This window comes from Drosophila hydei, unplaced genomic scaffold, assembly GCF_003285905.1.
Source record: "Drosophila hydei strain 15085-1641.00,03,60 unplaced genomic scaffold, DhydRS2 tig00000211-arrow-pilon, whole genome shotgun sequence".
NCBI classification, from domain to species: Eukaryota; Metazoa; Arthropoda; class Insecta; order Diptera; family Drosophilidae; genus Drosophila; species Drosophila hydei.
The window spans coordinates 1,594,114-1,617,237 of record NW_022045685.1 but is presented as its reverse complement, the minus strand read 5'-3'; the positions used below and the strand labels follow the sequence as shown (position 1 = coordinate 1,617,237).

General features: G+C 43.9%; 1 protein-coding gene across 1 annotated transcript in view; it reads right to left on the bottom strand.

Moving 5' to 3' along the window:
• LOC111603177 (LIM/homeobox protein Lhx1) overlaps window positions 1–23,124 on the bottom strand; it is a 56,654-nt gene that overhangs the window by 21,622 nt on the left and 11,908 nt on the right. The window contains exons 2-3 of the mRNA XM_023320658.2: window positions 15,515–15,710; window positions 13,685–13,911 (exon numbers count right to left, since the gene is read on the bottom strand). Of these exons, the coding sequence (XP_023176426.1) occupies window positions 13,685–13,911; window positions 15,515–15,710 (423 nt within the window). The remainder of the gene's footprint in view (window positions 1–13,684; window positions 13,912–15,514; window positions 15,711–23,124) is intronic.

Genomic DNA, 23,124 nt, shown 5'->3' with positions numbered 1-23,124 from the left:
ATTTTAAATGCGCTCTGCTCTTATTTTTATTTTCTTTTCTTTTTTTTTTGCTGTTACTGAAATTGATACTAAGTTGCGTCTTTTTCCCTGTCTCTGTCTCTGTCGCTCTCCCTCTCTCACCTTCCCTCTCACTTCGAACCCCATTGCCTTTGTTTTGTTGTTTTTATTGCTGTTGTGTGTGTTTTCTGTTATTCTTTCATTTCAACGCGCCTTCCAAAGGGTCGCTAAAGGTGTCTCAAAGACATGCAAAAACACAAAGCAAAAAAACACAAGCTACAAAAAACAAGAAGAAGAAAAACAGCAACAGAAGACCTAGCTGAAACAAAATGGCGTCCAATAAGAAATTATTGACTTTCAGCATGAGAAATATGGCGAATATATAGCGAGCTGAGAAGGCTGTAAAACGTTTACGAATGACAAGCGAAAAAGGAGCAGATAAAGAGATACAAATAGAGAGATGCTGAGTTGGATGGAGAGGGAGAATGAGAAAAAGAGAGAGAGAAGGAGGGCGAGAAAGAGAGAGAGAGGGGGAGAGACAGAGACGGAGAGAGAGAGAAAGAAAAGTCAGACAGAGACGGCCAGAATAGACGGATACAGTCAGAGACAAATGGATACATATCGAGATAGTCATAGAGAGAGAGTCATAGAGTCAGAGACATAGAGAAGAAGAGAGAGATATATTGAGATAGAGATGAAGATTTTGCAATTTGTTTTGATTTCATTTCGTTCGCTTATGCAAAAGTTCGAAACACTCGCAAGCGGCTTGTCTCTGAAATGCTGTTGTCATGCGGCTTAAGACTGTAAGGCAACAACAATTGTTCGTCTGTGGCATTGTCACCCAGTCAGCCAGTCAACCAGTCAGGCAGTCAGCTAGTCAGTCAGCCAGACAGTCGGCCCGTCGCATAGTCTGCGTGTAGCCACAGAATCGACCGCAGCTTCGAGCTCTCTGGGCTCCGTTTATTTAATCCGTAAAAAGATCTGTTTTTACAAATCCCCCGAGTTCGGTTCGCTGTACCATAATCTAGGCGCGCTGATCTCTGATCTATGATCGCGTGGGCAGGTAGACGACAACAGCAACAGCAACAGCAGCAGCAGCAGCAGCAGCAACAATTGACTGTGGCTCGTTTAGGTTTACGTTGACGTTCCCAATTCCGATACCGATACCGATCCGGGCAGGCTTAGGCTCGCTTTTCGACACTTTGTTTGGCACGGTTTAAGCCAATTGTTAATCGCCAGCCGGGCTACACCGCAGACATGGGCGCAGCGCAAGGGGTCTGGGCGACCGCGGGCAGGCCATGCCAGCTCGAGCCGGGGCATGTCCATGGCCATAATCCCAATTGACAAAAGTCAACAAAGCGCATCAATTCATTTGCAATTCATGCAGATGGAGATGGGATATGTTGTTGCTCTTGTTGTTGTGGCTGCTGTTCTGTCGTTGGCCTTGTTTCCTGCCAGCCAGCCAGCCAGTCAGCCAGCCAGCCAGCCTGCTGTGTGTGTCTGTCTGCGTGTGTGTGGTCCTGTAGCTTGTGTTGTCAACAATTTGTCATGTGAGCAATCGAGCTCTCTGCTCTGGGCGTGCCTGTGGGCGGCAATAGCGCTCGACTCGCCTAGCCAGCAGGCGTGGCATTAGCAAGTCGCAATCTATAAAGTCGCTGTGACATAACGCCGCAAATTAGCTGCACAGCCATCAAATCATAAAACTAATAACGTTTTTTAATTAACAAAATAAGTCTGAAGACGCTATGAAGTGAAGTAAATGAAGCCAGGCTAATATCGAAGCGGAATTTGTCAGCTAAAAAGCGACTTCTAAGTGATAGGAAACCTGGCTGCAAGCTCCAGTTGAGTTGAACTTCCTAAGTTTAGTATTTCAGCAGGCGGACTCTAGCCGGACTCTTTGAAGGCCGCGTGAGACTGGTTCGTTTTGTATCTAATTTCATTGATTTGTCTGTCACACATGCTCCGGCAGGTCCTGCATTTTCCAATTTTCCCAGCGGCCTTCGCTCACAATGCGTTGTTTTCTTTTTGCGTTTGTTTTGCTGTTTCTGTTGTTAGATTTCTGATGCCTGTCAAACATATCAATTTCAAAGGGAACAGCACACTCGCTCGCAGTAGACCAAATTCGTGTTGGTCTTTTCTATATTTTTTCTTTTTGTATCTGTGTTGCTGTTGTTGTTGTTTATGCATAAATTGTCTGTCAGGGTTTTTGCCTACATAGATTTTTGACATATTTGTGTGATGGATTGCAACACCTGCGCCCGCGCGCGCAGCCAGAAAAACAATCGAAACAAAGTTTAAAAATATAAATCACAGTCAAATTTGCTTTTGGACAGGCTGCTGCTCGTTTTGTATCGCAAATTTATGTGTGTCTCTGCGTGTGTGTGCTTTAAGCCAAGCCAAACTACAACAGCGGCAAATCGATTAACACATAAACGAAAACTTATTGCGAAAAGATTCTTTTTGCAAATGTTTTTAAACGATTTGCGACACTAATAAATAAGTCGCCCGATTCGCTGGGCCATAACTCGCTTGGCCATATCGGTGAATAGCGAGTTTTTCACTTTTGCCAGCTGCTTATTTATTTATTTATATTTATTTATGCTCATTGCGTTTATCATTTGTGACATTTGCATAGCGCCGGCGGCGCGTGGGCTCCGCTCCCGGAACGGCAAAAGAAACGCCCGTGAAATTGTCACAGCTTGCTGATTTTTATGGCCATGCCGCCTCAGCCGAGTGGCCCGTGGACCCCACGGCTCCGCGCCTCACCCCAGTTCTGCCCGGCTTAAAAACTGCAGCGTCTCGAGCTTTATGTGACTGTAAAAATCTGCGCAAATTTATGCGCAAATGAATTGTGCATTTGATGGCAGCTGCCGATGCGAGCACCAGACGGCAGAGCACTGGGAGAAGTGGGGGGCTCGAGTGTGTACGTTCCTGATGGGAGGCAACCCAGCAGCCCACTCGGTAACTGGCCAAAGGCAGCAGCAGCAGCAGCACGATTCTGCTGCGGCAGGTGGCAAAGACTGCTGCAGAGTCATGAAAGCCAACGGCACGTTGAGTACTTGCTGCAGAGCTGAATAATGATAAATAAAACTTGATGGATTTTGATGCATTAAACAGATTAAGCCAACAGCTGCAAGGCAACTTTAATGTCACCTGATCGAACTGCACTAGGGATATATACATATCTATCAAATGCTTAAGCTGACAATGCCTTAAGTTCTACATAGACAAAAGAGTGCATCAGGGACAGCCAGATGGAGTTGCTGAGCTAAGCAGCCTTCAGTTTTGACAGCTATAGATTCCAGATACATATATCTAAATCTAAGAGCTTTTCCATTCTATATGATGCCAAGCCAACCTCGTCGTGGAGCTTATCTTTCGTATGGCTACCGTTCGCCACATACATGACATCAAGTCCTGGTCAAATCATTTCGAATCGCGCTGATGTCAGCTATGTATTTTAGTGCCATTTGATGCTAGGTCTCTGAGCTATCGATAAGTTTTTATGGCCTGTGGCTTGCCTCTGGCTGTGGCCCACATTCGTGCTGAAATTGGAAATCATATTTGGCCATAATCATAATAATTAACGTTTCAATCTCCAGTTTCCAGTCTGAAACTCAAATCGAACGCTGCAAGAGCCATGAAAATGCATTTGACCCACTTAGCGAGCAAAACGACCCACTCGAATGGCTGACTGACGCTGACTCCCAGACGCCCTGACTCTCTGACTCCCTGACTCCCTGACTGACTGCTGACAGTTGTCGTTAGCTCCATATTTCAGTATTTCAGCTTTTGTTACATTTGTTTTCGTGTTTGCTCTGGCTTATCAGTAGAACACGAGCGTATTTCGATTTATTTAGTGTTGTAAACTGAGTCAGGCGGCAGGCCGGATCGCTGCAGCGAGAGTCACCCACAAAAATAAAATAGTAAAAATAGTAAAACTGAGTCACATTTTGGGCAATGGCTGCGCCAGTTGTCAGCTGGCAGTTGCCAGTTTTTCATTTGGCCAAATGTGACTCATGTCACAGGGAATGAGCTAAGAATTGTTGGGAGCAGCAGCACAACTAGCATCTCCTCCAGCTGCTGGCTATGATCGTAAGTAGTTGTTATTGCTGTTCCATTTATAGCCGCTATTTAACGTTTTTTCAAGCGAAAAACTTTATTTTCACGCGCATTACGAGCACCTCAAAGTCGAAGTCAAGTCTGAAAAGTTAACCTAAAAACAAAGCACAAGAAAATAAAAAACGAAAAACGAAAAACGAAAAAACGAAAAAATGAAATAAAAAGGTTTCCCCGGTCGCTGTGTGTCTCTCTTACTCACTGTGGTAAAAGCCCATTAAAAATAGCTTTAAAGTGGCTGTAAAAATAAAGGCAAACTACAAATAAAATAAACATAAAATGCGCACCAAGTGCGGGCCGCGCTCTCGCCAGCCCAGCAGAGCGACACCAAACACCAAACACCAAACACCGAACCAGGCACAGGTACAGGTGAGCGCCAAACTGTGTGACTGTGTGACTGGGCCCGGAACGTGACAGAATTGGAAGACATCGAGCATAATGCCAATACGACCATGCACCAGCATCTATATCTAACAAACTTAGCTCAAGCTGAACTTGGCCAACTCTGAAAAGTTCCTGTTGATTCACATCATTGGCCTGGCGGGTTTGCCTTGGTTCTAATTGGATTTTGTGTTTGGTAATTCAGCAGTTAGCGGAACAGCAGAGGCAAATCTGTGAATACTGCACATGCGAATGCTTAGCTCTTGCCTTAATAGTTCTCAACTCAACTCAGCCCGACTTAGCTCGACTCTCAGCTTGCTTCAGCTTTCATCTATACACTCTGAGAAGCCCCCTTTCAATTGGTTGAGCGCATAAAAATGGCAGCGTAGCAACAAACTAAGTGCTTTGATAGTTTCAGACTGAGGGAAGCCACAAAAAAAAAATGGAGAAAAAATAGGCAAGGACAGACAGAAATGCGAATGTTCGCAAATGACAGCAGCCAGGCATATGGGTAGATGTGTATGTGTGTGTGTGTGTGTGTGTGATGAACAACAACAATTATAATGTCAAAAAAAAAAAACACACCGCACAAGCATAGCCACAGCTTGTCATTCAGTCAGCGATGCAGGCAACCGCAAAAAGCAGCCGCAGCATGTAAAAGCCCTCAACTGAAGCCTCTGCGAATGTCAGTGACTGCAAACACAGATACGCACGCACACATACATATTTGAGTACGTATTTGTAGCTTGTGATGTGCGTTGTACTTGTCAACTGGCTGTCAGTCAAAACTAACAAACTAAAATAAGCCAAACGAAGCGAAAACTTTTCATGTATATAACTACATAACTATATATGTATATACCTATCTATATACATATATATTTGCAGTTCATACACATATATAGTTCTGTCTCCAATCGCACAAGATTTGCTCTGAACTTTGCTTTGGGCCGCAGCTTAAAGCCTTAAAGGTTAAAGCCAGCACAAGAATTTCGCCCTCGCTTTTGGCTGGCGGCCGACCCCTCATTTCCTTTGCCCAGAACTGTTGTATTTTATTTATGGTAACGAGCAGCAGCAGCAGCAGCAAGAGCAAACAAAACAGCAAAGAAGAGAGAAAAAAAGTGGAAGAATTTTCAAAATCGATTTCGTATTTTTCGCAATTCTAAGCTTTTAGCCAGCTTTGTGCGGCCTTAAGCCAGCTTCATGCCACAATCCTACGGCACAAGCTACTCCCCCTATGCCCCTACCCCCTCCACACACACAGACAAGCGCACACCGTGTTGTCCACCTCAGCGCCGCCTGTTCCACAGACATTTTGTGCACAAAGCTCTGCACATTTCCGTTTCCGTTTTGTATACATAACCTCAATTCAGCATTTTGGCATAGCCAGCACGAAGCACACGTCTTCACCAGTCCCTCCTCCCCCACGCCTGACACCCGCCGGCCATGTGCTCTGCTCTCGATTTGAACACTGTCAAGCCAGCTTGCCCCTCGCCCAGACCTACCCTGTGCCAGTGCCAGTGCCAGTCCCAGTCTATGAGCCAACAGCCTTACAAACGCCACCTGCAGCTCTGGCGCTTTGCGTGCTTTTGGTTTCGACAGTTGGATTTGTGCTGCGACCTCAGAGCAACCCCCAATCCATGCCCCCGCCCACACCCACACACTCGAACTGCTGTTCTACAGCTCAAAACTCCACTCGCAGCATCCATGGCCGCACAATTCTTTTGTTTCGTTTAGTTGAGTTTCTATTTTTTTCTGCTTCAATTGTTGTTGTTGCTGCTGCTGCTGCTGCTGCTGCTGCTGTTGTTGCCTTGTTGTTTTCTTAGCCAGCCGACAACGCCAAATCCGCCAAACCACCCTGTGGGGCTTAGTGCGAGCCAGCTGTGCCCCCACTCTCACGCCTATTCAGCACACCGCCCCTTCCCCACACCATTCGCAGCAACCCCAGCGCTGTGTCTAACACGATTTCTCTGCTCGCTCGCGTTTGCTCTCCCTCTCTCGCTCTCGCTCACTCGCTGTTGCTCTTGCTCTCTCCCTTGCACTTGGTGTATTTTTTTTTGGCGTATTTCGCGCGTTTGTTGACGCTGTCTCGCTCTGGCCTTAGTCGCCGGCCCGCCTTTTTTTATTGTTGTTGTCGCAGTCGCAGTCGCTGTCAACGTCAGCGTCGGCGTTGCGTTTATCTCTGCGCTAGAGCCTCAGGGTTGCTCCCATTGTTGTTGTTGTTGCTGCCTTTGTTAGTGCGAGGCGGTCTGGGCAGGGGGCGTTAGCGTTGGCGTTGGCAGCGCCATGTTTTCAGCGACAGTCCACGCACCAGTGGCGCCCTCTGGCGTCTCGTGCCATTTTTTGTTTCTGTGTGCTGCTTTTGTTGATGTTGTTGTTGTGCTTTTCAAAATGGTTGCCCATGCTTGAAATATGACACGATTACACGTTGCCCGTTGGCGCCTGGGGGTTGGGTTGGGTTGGACTGGCCTCGATTTGGTTGGGGGCAAAGCCTTCGGGGTTGCCTGACAAGCATGGCAGCCTAGCCAGCAGAAGCAAAGAAATGATGGCCTGGGCAGTTTCCACGCCTCGCACGCTCATAAATCTCACAAGTCGTGTCCCTTAACTTGGCTTAAGACAAGAGAAATGTGTTCAACGGCAACGGCAACGGCAACGGCAAACTTTAAGCTTAATTTTTGACTTGTAGCTCAAGTTGTTTCATTTTAATGCCCAGCCGAAGACAATGCAACAAATTCATATACTAACTAAGCAGCCGTCAACCACCCCCACCCCCCTAGCCATTTAATAGCCACTCAATTTTTGATTGAAGATTTATGGGACAAGGAGCGACAGCATCAACAACAACAGCAACAGCAACAGCAAACAAACAGATAATAAGATCTGACTATAATGTTGATGAGCCCACAGAGAAGCATGGGCCTGTTGGCTGTAAAGTTCAGTCAGTCAGTCAGCCAAGCAGGCCCAATCTATAAAGACTCGACTCGACTCGACTCGACAGTCGTTTCAGCCGCTTTGTGGGTCGAAAAGTCGCTCTAGTTTTAACGCCTCGGCAACGGGCTCGACAATGGCCTCGTAATTTGCCCTGGCACATCATCAACAAACACTTTGATGGGGCTCTCGCAATGCTTAGACGTTGTTATTGTTGCCGATGTGTGGCGACCCTTTGAATGCTTACGAGTTGTCATTAAGCGCAAGTCGTTGCCAAACTCCCATAAACAATAACACAGCACTAAACTAATTCAAACCGAACCGAACCGAGCTGAACTTCAACCCAGCCCAGCCCAGCCCAGCCCAACCCAACTGAGCTGTCGTCGTGTCGCACGAGTCATATAAAATGAGTGCCCGTAACCTGAGGACAGGTGTCGAATTGCCGGCCAGCAGGCGGGGCGCACTCATTCAAATATTGATGGATGAGCCGGGCGACTGCAGCCGACGCAGATCTTCGACAAAAGCTGATTTCAGATAAAAGCCGCTCACCCAGCCAAGCGACAATAAGTGAAGCAAAAGTGAACTGAGCCCAGAGAACCAACATTGAATCAAATATGTAATTTAAATAAACACACAAGTCTCACGTGAATACGAGTGAATACAACTGAAATGTTTGAAAACTATTTGCACTGATTCAATATTATATTAAATAGAGCAAGACAAGCTTTAATATATAAAGTGTCTCATAAATATTCAATATGTCAAATAACTCATTTGTGAATACACTCATACTATCCTATCTATTTATAGGATATATATATAAAATATATATATATATATACCATGAATATTTAATATACTACATAGACTATTCTACCTATCCGAACTATACTGTCTAAACATATTATAGTTCAGAACTATACTGGCTATACGAACTATATATCTAAACTATACTACCTATACATCATTTATATCTAACCTCTACTATATATACATACTATGTATCGAACATATACTACCAATATATCAGATATATATAAACTATACTGCCTTGCATACTATCTATCAAAGCTATACTGATTATACTTACTATATATCCGAACTACAATATATACACACTATATATCTAGCACATACTATCCATACATACAATATATATACTATGCTACCTATACATACTATATATCGGAACTATACTGCCTTTGCTAACTATATATCTAATATATCCTATCTATATATCATATATATATACTATATTATCTATACATACTTTATATCTGAGCTATATAGAGTGTAGTTAGTCTATATATCTGAATACTAGCTACACATACTCCCCATACATACCATATATCTATCACTAACTAATATATCAGATATATATATATACTTTGCTACCGATATACCACATATAGACTCTCAGTTCTGTTCAGGTCTGCTACAATTGCCTTCAACTTTGAGTAGCTAGTTGTAAATCAAATGTATTCACCTCCACGATCTGTGAATACATTCAAATACACTCACTATGCACACGTTATTAACAAGTGCATGAACTACGCTTGCAAACACATAGACGAATTTCAGTCTATTATTCATTTCATTCATTCGCATATTCACTTGATTTACGACTGACAAAAAAAAGAAAAAACAGAAACAGAAGAAGAAGCAGAAAAAAATGGCTATATAGTACTTCCGGTTGGCGCTGCTCACAAATCAAAGCGCCTTTTATGTAAAATAGTTGGCAACGCGTGTTTAAGCAAATGATTTACGAATGCGTCTGGCATTAGATATGACAGCGAGGCAGGCGCAGGGCAGGTCTGTAGGGGACCTGGGACCTGGGGACTGGCGGACTGGGGGACGGGGGGCTGGTAGCTGGGGACTTATCGCCGCAACAGCATCGTTTGCCAGCATCAAATTTTATTTAATTTTTTATTTATTTTGGGCGAAAAATAGCCGCAAATTTATTGTCGAAAAGGCAAAAAAAAAAAAAAAAACAAAAACAAAAACAATGAAAAAAAGCCAAAAAAAAAATGGTGAAAATATGCGAGAAAAGAGGTTACAGCTGCCGCGCCGACTGCTGAGTTGGGTTTAGTTGGGCTTTTGGTTTTTGGTCATACGATGCTCTTGACTCTCGCACACACACACACACTTATATATATATATATATATATGTGTGTGTGCAAAGTAACCCAAAGAGTCATAAAAATAAAAAATAGCCCAAGTAAATGTCAAATAAACTTTAACGGTTTTTCTTATTTTTCTTCGCTTACGTGTACGTGTGTGTCTGTCTGTGTGAGTGTATTCGTAGCCAACACATGCCTGTGGGCAACTGGCCGGAGGGTGGGCACACGCAAGGTGGCCATAAAGTTTTTTTGAAGCAATGACCAAAAAAAAAAGGCGAAAAAACCGCCACATAAAATACAACAAACTGACCGAAACGAGCAGCAGCGGCAACAGCAACAACAAACAGTTGCTGCCACAGTTGCAAAAACTGAAACTGCAAATAAAAATAGTCCCCTCGAACGGTCAACAGCAGCAGCAACAACAACCAGAACACAAGCACCCAACAGAGCGAGCGAGCGAGAGAAACAGATGAAACGAGACAGAGAGAGAAAGAGAGAGAGAGAGTGAGCCACAGAACCACACATAAGCCACATACTATATATTATGTGCACCGCCAAACGACAACCGTAAATCTGCGGTATTTTTCATGTGGCCATGAGGCAACAACAGCAACAACAATGGTCAGTGGCAGCAACAGCAGCCTCTGGGCCAAGTTGGTAAGCTGGAAGCTGAAAGCTGTAAACTGTAAGCTGGCCAAAAGGGTCGGCTTGAACTTTGGCATTGCCGCTGCGCACTCTTTAATGTGGCCAGGATTTGGCTTTAAAGAGCCAACAACAACGAGCAACAGCAACAACTGCCAGTCGAACTGCTGACCAAAAATATTATTCTTTTCCTTGGTTAGTTGGCTCATGCGTGTGGCCAACATCAATTGGCATGTGCCAAATTTCTTGCAATTCAATCACAAGTAAAATATCAAAAAATAGGCCCGGAATATATTGCTTAGCTGACTCTCAACTAGTTTGATAAGAGGTGCTTATTGCAAGAGATTTCATAGTCTACATGAGGAAGATCTCACGTGATGAAGATCTAATGTGACATGCAAAGCTGTCAGCTAGAACTGAGCTTGACTAACTTTCGACTAACTGCTTTGTAGCCTTAGGATATTCAAAATGAAACTTAGCAGTGTTCTGTGAAGAGTCACAAGTACTCTCTCTCTCTTAATTATAAGTTTGCCTCTCTTTCCCTCTCAACAACTCCTTTACTTTCAGCTCTATTAATTCTCATTCACAATTTTAGCTTCTGTTCGATTTCTTATCTTTGTGGCTTATCACTTGCTCTCCAGCACTTGACTTGACTTGCTCTCTCACGCTCTTGCTCCCTCTCTCTCTCTCCCTTACCATCTAACTCACTCTCTCTCTCTCTCTAGCCCTGTCTCTTTCTCTCTTTTGCTCTGCAAACTAAATGGTCGTCAGCTTAGTTATGTTCTTTCTGTTTTTTTATTGCTTATCGCCCGGCAAACAGTTTAATTTATATGACAAGCCATAAATTCACGCTTCAATTTTTCATTTCGTCAACTGTCCTTTTTTTAGTATTATGATTCGCTCGTGGAAATTGTCGCCATAGTTTTTTTTACTTTGCCGACGGTGCAATGCGGCGTATACGCAATTGGCTTAGTTTAGCCAGATGCGAGTGTGTGTTTTTTTTTTGTGTCTCGCTGTTTACATTTGTTGACGCACTTTCCGACGGCGATTTCGCGTTGCACTTGGCGCCGCTTTTCCGTAGCACTAAGTGAAAAATCCGTTGCACGTAATTAACGCAATTAAAATCAAAACATTAATGACCTGCGCTCGGTGCCAGGACGTCGACGCCGGCGTCGGCGCTGGCGTCGTCGTAAGCGTTGACGTCAGCGTTGACGCTGGAGCCCTACAGCCATGCACACTCGCACTCACACACGAGCGCGCGTAAGTGGCAGCAGTGACGTTGACGCTGTCAACAATTTGGCCAGCAACGCAAAAAATGTCCGAAATAAAATCAAGCCAAAATATTCTCGCACAGCTGCTTAATGTTGTTTAATTGCCCTGCATGTGTGCGTGCGCTCGTGTTAGTGTGTGTGTGTGTGTGAGTAATAAAGCATGCCTACTTATTGGGGCAGCAGCTCTCAACGGCAAAGGCAGCCAAAAAAGGGAAAAAAAAGCAAAGGAAAATAAAAATTCAGCCAGAGCGCAGCCATTTTGTGGCTGAGCATAAGGCAAATATTTCAGCGCTGCCAGCGTCGGCAGCGACGTCGCTGCGCAGACGCCAGGCCGCAGCGCCCCTACAATGCGTGCGAGTGCGCAGCTGCCAGGAGAACGCTGACAGAGCAGACACACTCTCGCTCTCTCTCTGTCTCCCTTACGCTCTCTCTTTGGGTCGCAGTCGCTGTGGAGTACTGCGCTCGGCCGCCGTCGGCGCCGCTGCTGCATTCGCTGCTTTCCCCATGCAGCGAGCAGCGGTAACAAAAATGGCAGCGTTGAAATATTTAACGCCGCTAAGTATGCTACGAAAATATATCCCAAAAGCCACTGCCAGCAACAACATTTGCTGTAAAATTTAAAATTATTGCCACAACACGAAAAACAAAGATGATGAAAATGAAAATATTTTGCGGCAGCCAAAAAGGAAATGCGAGGCGTTGCTGCGTGTGACAGCAGTCACCGGCTCGCTCTCCCTCTCTCTCTCACACTGTCTCTCTGTCTCTCTCTCTATACGTGAGTGCGCTGAGCATTTAAAGCTTTAATTGGCCCCCATAATTATGTCGCTCGGCAGCAACAACATTAAAGCAGAACCTTTAAGCTACAGACAGCACTGAGCTCGACTGCCTCAGCCACGACTGTGCGAGGCTGTGTGAGGCTGTGCGAGACCGCTGCCAACTTAGCTTTTTTGGGGTTTTAAAGCGTATAGAAAAGTGAAAATGAATGCCGGGCATACGGCAGCAGTTAAAGCAGCTGCAAAGCCAACTGAAATGAGAACTAATTTGTTAGCTCACATAGATAAAAACACATCCATAGAAATTCGAATAGATTTTTCAGCTGAAAGTTTTTGCATCGACGTCAATATAATATGTGAGCGGGCAAACTTATTGTTAAAGTATGTCAGTAATTCATAAGACAAACAGCTGAAAAGGTCAAAGCGAAAAATATTTTGAGCTGAGCTCAAATAGAACAAAATAAATTTATTTAAAGTTGCAAAGCAGAGGGAAGCTAGCTGCGTGCTGTAAACAAGAAAAGTTATTTGATTTTCTTAATATATATTTATATATATGTGTGTATACTTTATTTATATGTAACTTCGGCTACATTAGCTACTTGAAGCTTAACAAAATCTATTCAAATGCAAACAAAATGCTTTCAATAAAATATAATTTATTATTTCTGTTTAAGGCGCTTTGAGAATTTTGTTGCCGTTGCCAACGCTTTGAACTTAAGTCAACTTGAAGTCAAGTGTATGAGTGGGTGTGTGTGTGTGCTTGTGGTAGTATATGCATGCGCTTTGCGTATTGTGTAAATATTTGCCAAGCATTTAGCTGTGAAGCTGCAAGCGCTAAAGCGTTTGCTGGAGAACAAAAAAAAACGAAATAAAATAAAAATGAAAATATTTCGATGGCAAACAGAGCGAATTAACAACAACAACGTGTGCCACTAATATCAAGAATTAGAATAACAAGCTTAAAGTTATTCCCACGATAATTTCAATGGCAAATATTTCTATATCAAACTATAAACAATTAGTGCAAACAAATGCAGCGCGCGGCGTTGGCCAAAAATTAAAATATTTGGCCAAAGCAGCAACAAAAACAAGCGAAAAAAAACAGCGAAACAACAACAGAAGCAACAATAGTTGCAGCAACAACTATTGCAAATTGCGCCTAAATAGACCCAAAGCGGCAACAGCAGAGCCGCTCGGACTAAGCATCCCCGCGACCCTTTCCTCGTTCGGCGTTTTGTTCAACGCGGCGTATGCGCAATTTTGTATTTATAGCTGATATCATTAGGGCGAGGCGCGCGGCCCTTAAAAAAACAATAGGCAAAGCTTGTTGCTGGCTTGTTGAGCACATTGAGCCGCCTCCTCAGCCTGCCCGCCTGCCCTTCAGGCGCAATTAGCATAGATGAGCCCCCAGCGAACGGAAGAGATTTACGATTTTCGGCCGGGCCTCACTTACCGCTCAGCGAGTTGTGGCCGCAGGATGGCGCCTTGCCCAGCAGATAGTCGTCCTTGCAGATAAACTTATTGTCATCCAGCACGTAGAGCTGCTCGCCAGTGCTCAGCTGCTTGCGGCAAATGCAGCATGTGAAGCAGTTCAAGTGGAACACCTTATCCCTCGGCTTACGCACCAGATCCGAGGGCGCAATGCCTTGACCGCAGCCGCTGCACTTGGTGCCGTAACGTCTAAGCAAAGGAAGAAGATAAGAAAATAAGATTCAATTATTTAGCAGAATTTATTGATACTTTTGACATATATAAAGTAGACTGTCTCGGTAGAATAAGCGTAGTAGAAGTCTCTATTGTAGAGAGAATGTTCTTCAGAGTTTGATTGACTGCAAAGGCTGATTGATTGATGAACTAACAGATTGATTGACCAACCGACTGAAATGCGTTTAGCTGACTGATTGATTGACTGCCTAACTGATTGACCAACTAATTGATTGATCGACTGAATTGCGGACTGATTGATTGATTCAATAGTTGATTGACTGATTGATTACTGCATAACTGACTGACTAACTGACTGATTCAGCGATTGAACTTATGATTGATTGATAAACTCAATAGTTGATTAACGGACTGATTGAGTGATTGATTGACTGCCTAACTGATTGACCAACTGACTGATTCAGCGATTGAATATATTATTGATTGATTGACTTAATAGTTGATTGACTGACCGAAAAACGTATAGCTGACTGATTGAGTGATTGATCTACTGCCTAACTGATTGACCAAATAATTGATTGATCGACTGAATTGTTGACTGATTGATTGACTCAATAGTTGATTGACTAACTGACTAGCGTATAGCTGACTGATTGATTAACTGCCCAACTGACTGTTTGATTGAACTGGCTGATAGATTGACTGATTGATAGATAAACACAATAGCTGATTGACTAACTGCCTGACTGTTTGATTGACTGTTGATTAAGATGATGGAAATGATTGAATGAATAAATGTTGCCTGATTCTTCAGCTCACTGATTGATTGAATTACTTTTTAACTAGTTGCTTGACAGCGAGACTGACTGATTGGCCAATTTATTTATTGATTGAGTGCGATTGCTTCACTACAAGGAAATTGATAGGAACTTGCTACTATTTTAAGCCTTAACTTAAAGCTTAGTTAGTGGCTCTGGAATTCAATAGCTTCGAGGTTGCTTGCCAGCGTTGCGTCCGCTTAGCCAAAGTCACAAAAGATGCAAATGAAATGCCCTAAAGCTGAATTGTGAATGCGTTTGCTGATAGCAGGCGACGAGTCTTGGCTATTATTGTTGTTGATTGGCTGTCCCAGTGTCGAGAGTGTCCGGAGCTAACCATTGCCCATTGTGTAAAGCCCTTTGTCAGCTGCCAGTTGGCAATTGGCAATTGGCAATTGGCAGTTGGCAGTTGGCAGTTGGCAGTTGGCAGCTGGCGGCTGCATTTGATTTCATTTGATTTGTGCAGGTGTTTTGCATGTTAATTGATTTCGCTTCTCGTTTTATTTTGCTTCTTTTTATTTTTTATTTTCAATTAGAAAATTTTCTATGCAAAGTGAAATCAAATGGAAAAGCACAAAGGACTCGCCAGCCAGCCAAAGCCAAAGGGTCGAAGCCCCAACTGCTGCGTGCTGCGAGGCTGCGAGGCAACGAGGCTGCGAGTCTGAGGTGAGCTAACGTTCAACACTTGACTTTCATTCTTCAGATTGATTGCTCTGCCGTTGCTTTGCTGATTGATTGGTTCGAGCTTTGATTTGAGTGGCCATTAGCAGAGAGCTATTACTATTCTCCACTTAACTCACCTGAAGAAATCGTTGCGACAATACAGCTTGGACTCGCGGCTGAAGCATTTGTCTGTCAGAGGCTGCAGGCATTCGCAGCATCTCACACAGGACGCGTGCCAGGCTCGTTCCAGGACATTCAGCAGAAATTTGTCCAATATCGGCTTATTGCAGCCGGCACAAGGATCGCCAACGCCGACCGGCGGCTCGCTGCGACCTGCAAAGGAACAAGCATAGAAAGTTAATAAAGCCAATGAAATATGAAAAGCAAATGAAATTCTTGTCGACATTCGCCTCACAGACGATTAAACTGCTTAATAAGACAATATTTACTGTGCGCTCGCACTCAATTTGCCACATTTGAACAGGGAAAAAGTTAGAAATTTTGCCAAAGCAATTTGCAGTAAGTATGCCAAGCCATCAAGGAGCTGTTTACAAGCATTCCCAACACGAAATTAGCTTCGAGTGAAAAACGAAACTCGAATGCTTTTGTTGACCTTTGTTATTATGTGCTCTCTGTCCCTCTGCCCCACTCTCCCTCTCTCTCTCTGTCTTGACTGTTGTGCGCTAAAATCCTTTGAGGCGCAAATTAGCACCTCGCAGGTGCCTCAAGTAAGGCAGGGTTGGGGGTGCGGCGCTCATTAAGCTTGCACATGTGTCTGTGTGTGGATGTGTGTGTGTGTGTGTGTGTGAGTGAGCAAATGAGCAATGCTTGTCTGGGCGCAAACATTTGACGTGCACTGTGCACGCAACACATATAATTTGCAAATGCACAAAATTTACAAATGCACAAAAGAGAGGAGGAGGCAGAGTAAGAGTGAGAGTGGACGAAGGGGGCGACTGGCACCCGAAAAAAACTTAGACAAATTTGGGCAGCGCACACAGTGGCAGCACCTGAGGGCTGCCCACTCATTTGCACCTTTTTCAAACTGAGTGTCCGACTGAGTGGCATATTTGCGCACAAGTGAATAACTTTGAATTGTGAATGGAACTGCTGAGGGCTGACAGCTGAAGTTGAAGCTAAAACTTAAGCTGAGTGCTGGGTGCTGAGCGCTGAATGGTGGAAGCTGCAGCTCTGGCCGAGGCTCGATTCCACCCTGCGGCCAGTTGGGGCTGCCTCGGCTGAGCTGGGCGTGGCGCACACCCCGATAACTGCAACCGTATAATGATAGACGCCAAGCACGGCCCGGGGGCTGATTCCACTCGCCAAGCAAAGAGAGACCCATAGTTCACCAAGAGTCTTCGTCCCCGTCTCCATCTCCATCTCCATCTCCATCTGCTGCTGCTCGATTCTTCAGAGTTTTGCCTCTTCCTTGGCTGCTTCGGTCAATCAGTCAATGGGCAAAAGGCCGCTTCGCTTTGCGTTGGCCAAAAATGCAAAAGAAAAAAGTTGCTGCGCCCACGGGGCATATTTAAGCCGGGACCACAGCTAATATATGTATAGGCGGAGGCGTGGTCATCAGCATCAGCATCAGCATCAGCTCCATATTCAGGTAACAGACCGGCCAGACCGTCTGGCTGTCTGTCCGATTGTGTGTGTGCGAAATTTATTTTCATTCAAAAAGTTTTGCACTTTATGTGCTCAAGCAGGCGGAATGAGTCGAGTCAAGTCAAGTGCAAAGGGTTGCCAAGGCGGTGCACGGGGGAGGGGGGCATGGCCTCACATCCTGGCTAAGCCTGGTGAGAAGCAACTCCAAGCGAGCGCATTAATAATGCTATTAAAGACAAGTTTCGCGTTGCTCATACGCCCCGAGTGTCAGTAGCCAAAATGAATGAATGAATAGGTGAGCGAGCGAGTGAGTGAGTGAGTGAATGCTTGGACAAATGATGGAATGAACAAGCTGACAAACTGACAGTCTGCGCTCTCTACATTATAAATGAGCGACTGACACACTGATTGATTGACGAATTGACTCATTTTGCAGGCAAAGAGCGGGCGAGCCACAGCCACAGCCACAGCCACAGCCACAGCCACAGCCACAACCACAGACAGAGCCAGCGACAGCCACTCAAACTTGGCGACTCCCAACCGAAGCGAGGGGCCAAGCGAGGGGGCTGGGCTGTTGCTGTGTACCAGACCTCGCATATGTCAAAATTGACGGATGTTATCAATCATTTTATGCCGCTGCAGACAATTTTTAATGAAGGTTATAGACGTTTATAGACAGACAGACGGACCGACGGACAGACGGACAGTCAGTTCAGCAGCAGCAGCAGCAGCAGCAGTTGCTGCAGTCCGCAAGACTTTTTAGCTCAGGTTAAACGGTTGCTGCGCTACATCACCATCTTCATCAAGTCGCCCCAGCGCGCTTATTTCGGGGCGTTTACACTGCCTGGCAAAGTTTGCGAATCGTTCACAAAACAGCAGCAGCTGTTCCAAAACAAAAACAAAGAACAAGAAAAATGTGCTCCTAACGAGCTCAAAGAGTTTACGTTCCGATAAGAAGAGTTCTGGGAATCGAACTTGTTGAATGAAGAATTGCAACGATTTTAGACTTTATGAATTGCCTTTAAAGTGTTGGCTAGCCTAGATACAGAAGAGTTTTAGGCTTACTAGCTCATATCTGAGAGACTTCTATGAAGACAAATTCCAATGATCTGTGCCACGTTTTCTGATATTCAGTTAACGATGTTTGGCAGAGCACTGACAATTCGTTTTAAACTTTTGTCAGGCACCGTTTGGTGTTGTTGTTGCTGCTGGTTGCTGGTTGCTGGTTGCTGGTTGCTGGTCGTTGTTTGTCGGTTGTCGGTTGTCGCCTTTGTCGCTGCCTTCGTTGCTTCTGGCGCGTTTTTAAAACGCGACAAATTGTTGTTTGCAGACGCCGCCGTTGCTGTTGCTGCCGCCGCTGCTGCTGTTGCTGTTGCTGTTGTTGTTGTCGCTTAAGTGTCGCAATTTAAATATTGTTGAGTGCACTTTTGGCTACCGTTGGCCATTTATTTTGCGCTGAAATTTATGTAACGATGTGGAAAAATTGCCGCTACTGCAGATGCGACAGGCAGGGCGCGACGCAGAGGCGGCGAGGCACGAAGTCAGCTCTAGGCTACGGAAAGAGCGTCCAAAATTCACTGTCAACAAAACGATTTGGCATCTCGCTCGCACCCACTTGATTCGCGCCTCAACGTCCGCTGTCTCGCTTACGCGCCGTGAGTGGCAATCGCAATCGCAGGTTCATGGATCTCTTTTGGCCACTGTGCAGCCATTGACCGCTGGCAAGGAGAACGAAGCACGTACAAAGCATTTTGCACAACATTTTCCGCGCTCAACAAAGGCCAATAATTGTGTGTCCAGGCAGCAGACTCGACTCCCAGAGCCGCGCAGAGCTAGCTGCATTTATAATGCAGCAGCCGCGGCAGCAGAAGCAGCAGCAGCAGCAGGTTCTTCATGGCTCGCTGGGTCGGACCGGGCAACACCCAAAAGGCCAGCCCCAAAACACAGCAAGAGGCAGCAACCATGGATGGACGATAGCTGCAGCAGCAGCAGCAGCACCAACAGCAGCAAAAGCAGCAGCAGCTGCCTGACCAAAACAATATATAAATATACAATAGCGACTACAACAGCAGCAGCAGCAGCAGCAGCAGCAACTTTTTGCTCAGCTTTGGCTGCGGACTGTGAAAAATTCATTCGACATCAGCGCAAAAAATCTGCTTCAGCTTCAACTTCAGCTCAGCTCAGCTTTTGTTGCAACTCCGGCCAAAAAGCACTTGTGCTGCAGCAGTTGCCTGCTGCGCCATGTTGGTTACGCCTATTGTATAAATCTCCACCCAACCCAGCCCACCTTACCCCTTAGCCCCTCTGCGCTCCCCAGCCATCTGCTGCTTGCCCCCTGCCCTCTTATAAAACGTGACTAAAATGTTAAAGCTCCAAGAAAGAAAATCCAAACCAGCAGCCGTCGCTCAATCGCAATCATTATTTTTTCTCTCTCTCTCTCCCGCTTTTCTTCTCCTTTCTTTGCTCTTTTTTGACAGCAAATCTTATGCAAAATTCCAAATGGAAATGCAGGCAGACCACAAAAAAAAAAAAAAAACTAAAAAGAAAAAAATAATAATAATAGAAAAAAAACATAGAAATGAAAGCAAAGCAGAAAAGTGAAAGATATGGTGGTTGACAGCCGAGGCGCGCTCTACCAGTAGCAATTTGTGGTTATATGCGGCGTATGCGTAATACCGTTTGCCAGCCAGCTGCAAAGCTGCGAACGGCAAACGGCAAACTGCAAACGGCAAACTGCAAGCTGCAAACAGCTCTTGCTCAGCGCTGTTTTCTCTTTTTTTTTTTTGGATTTCGGCTTTTAGCCATTTGCGAATGCTAATGAGGCAGCCAAAACGTTAGACACACATTGAGCTAAAGTTGCAGCTGCAGCGACTCAGAGGGAAGCGGCTTAGCAAAGAGAAGAGAACGATAAGTAATTACTGAGCTATAAAATATTGAATAACCGACCAGCTCTAAGAATCAAGAATCGTATATTGGACTCAAAGATAATTTTAATGAACATGAGAAGCGAATAGAAGCGCTGCTTCCTCATTTAACTATATCGAAGCAGCACTCTTTCTTCGTCTAGAGAGCCTCTAGCTCTCTCTCTCTCCATCCCCGTCTCTATCTCTCTGTGTCTTTCTATTTAATTCTATATTTTTCCCTTTCTAACTCTCTCTCCCCCTCCCTCTCTCCCAAAGCTAAAGTTTTGCATGTTTCTTTAAAGTCGTCTGCATTTTTTCTTTTAAAAATAAAACGACAGCCAAAAAGTTGAATATTTTCATGATAAGCTATATATGATATGGAGTATATGTAACTGTGTGTGTGAGTGTGCGTGTGCACATTATTTGGCCACATAAAGCCATGCGTTAACATTAAAGAGCGCTCGTAAGTCTTTATGGGTCTTTGGAGGTGTTGTCACCTATCCAAGTCAATGCTTGCTCGGCATTTGCCTTTCTCCATGGACTGCGCCTTCGCCCCGTTTTAAGCATCTTGTGTTGCGGTGCCGACGGTTTTTTCTCTTTCTCCTCTTTTCTTTCGGGCCTTGGCTACTTGAGCTGCTATTTTTAATGCGATTCGCTGCGCCTGATTTGACATTTTGATTACATTCAGCAGGGCTACGAGGGCATGAGTAAATTAGTAACTCACAAGCATACCTATAATATATATACTTTATATATATATATATATATATATATATGTGTGTGTGAGTTTGGGAATGTAGAAAAATCCATAAAAAATATTTAATGTTGCGTTTCGCGCATCTGAGACTAAAGTCCGTCATCGTCTTAGACGTCATCGTCGTCGTCGTTATTGTTGTTGTTTCGGCTGTTAATAGGCTTGAAATATTTATACGAATTTAACACCTATTTCTGAGGCCTTTTCTTTTCTGTTGCCCTTACTGGCTGCGCCGCTCACATTAAACTTGTTAACATTTTAATTACATAATTAGTTGCGATTTCGTTGCAAATATTCGGAATATTAATGAGTCGAGCTGAATAGACACAAACAGTAGTCGAGCTGCTTCGAAGATCTTAAAGTGTTTTTAACTGTTTTGAGGAATTCGATTCGGCGATGCAAATCTAAAGGCTAACGGACTTAAGATTGTTGTCGCGGAACACAAATTATAAAACAGAACCAGAAACAAGGAATTAAAGACTTTGCCATAAAACTTAGCTATGCATAGCTGATAGATTCTGATAGATTCGCTGATGCTGAAAAATATATAATATATACCAATTATTAAGCTAAGCTTTAAATGCATTCACACAGCTACAGCCAATGAATGCCGTCATCCATTGTCGGGATTTCTAAGAATATGACATTTATTTATATATTCCATTTAGTTAGATTTGTATTTCGTTTTCTATTTGTAGAGAAGGAAATTTCTATATAGCTAGATTTTAATGTAGCCAGATTTCAATATAGCTAGGCTTTAATATAACTGGATCTCCTTGTGCCATAATTTGTATATATTTCGACATAGATTACATATACTTTATATATTACATTTAGCTATAGATGCGATATATTCGATATTATATATTACTTTATTTATATTTAGCTAGATTTTTATATTTCCATATTTCTATGCAGCTGACTTATATATATATGAATAGAACTTCGATATATAGTTAGATATATATGTAGCTTGTCTTCTATAAAGCTGGAGTTTTATATAGCTAGATATATATATAAAGTTAAAAATTGAAATACATAGATTTCTAGATATATATATATAGCTAGATTTCTATATAGTTACTTTTCTCTGGAATCAGACTTTCATATACACATATTTATATTTGTGTAATTAGACTTCTTTATAGGAGTATTTCTATATAGCTAGATATCACTACAACTAGATTTCAATATAGCTATACTTTCATTATGTATAGCTACACTTCTTAGTAGCTAGATTTCTGTCTAGGTAGATTTCTATATAGCTATATATTTATATATATAATTTAGATTTATAGCTAGACCTTCATTTCCTTATAGCTAGATTCATATAAAGCTAGACTTTCATTATAAATAGCTATATTTCACTGTCGCTAGATTTCAATACAGCTAAATTTCTATGCAACCAGATTCACAGCGCAATCCTTCGTTTTTCCATATGTTTGTTCGAAAGACTCGCTGTAAGAATCGTTTATCGATATAACATTGTAAGTAGTTGTCATTACAAGGCAATAAAAAATGAGTCGAATGTTGTGTGTGTTCTGCTCTACTCTTTTCAGCATTGTTTTTCCTTTGTTTGGCTTATCTTTTATCCCTTTCTGGGGCCACTTGTTCGTCCAACTTCTCGCTCTCACTCTCTCAGCTTTGAATGCGCTTCAGCCATTTTCGCCATGTAAATTTTATATTTATATTTTGCTACATACAATATCTCTCTCTTGCTGTTGTTGTTGTTGTTATTGTTCGTGTTGCTGTTTTTATTTTATGCGCACACAAGATACAAAATACGCCTCTTTTTCTGTAACTCATGCATATAAAGTATCTGCTAGCGCACAAAGCGACATGAAAGTGGCTCTGCTTTGTTGCTGTTTTGCTGTGGTTGTTGTTGTCTGAGTGCAGAAGGGGGCTAGGTGGGCAGAAGGCCTTGCTGCAGCAAAGGAGCAGCTCCTCCTCGCAAGCATAGAGCCAGTTGAAAGAAGGCGGCGGCAGCCAGAAGCAATGGCCATTGCCATCGCCATCGCCATCGTCGTCGTCGTCGTCGTCGTCGTCGTTGTCGTTCTCGTTGTCGTCTCCATCGCGAAACTGTTTACTTTGCCATTATATTTCCAAAACCAAAACCAGAGGGGGCTGCCAGTCAGCTACCCCAACGCCCCGACCCGCCCCAACTGCCTTGTTGAACCCTGTGCCAAGGCAAAAAAAATATGTATAAAAAGTAAAATAAAATAAAATAAAAGTATCTGCAGCTATCGCTCTTTGCCTATCAGCTGCCTTATATCTGGCCATGCCCGACCGACTGTCACTGCCTATCCCCCGCCTGGCTCCCCACCACGGACAAGCAAGCATGTTGTTGTTGTTGCTCTGCATTAAAATTCATGTTGCGTTGCAAAATGTGAATGCGATATAGCCGAGCAGCAGGGGAAAGGCCAGCAAAGCAGAGCAAAAAAGAAAGACAACGAGAGAAAAGAGTGAGGAAAAGAGATGGAAACGG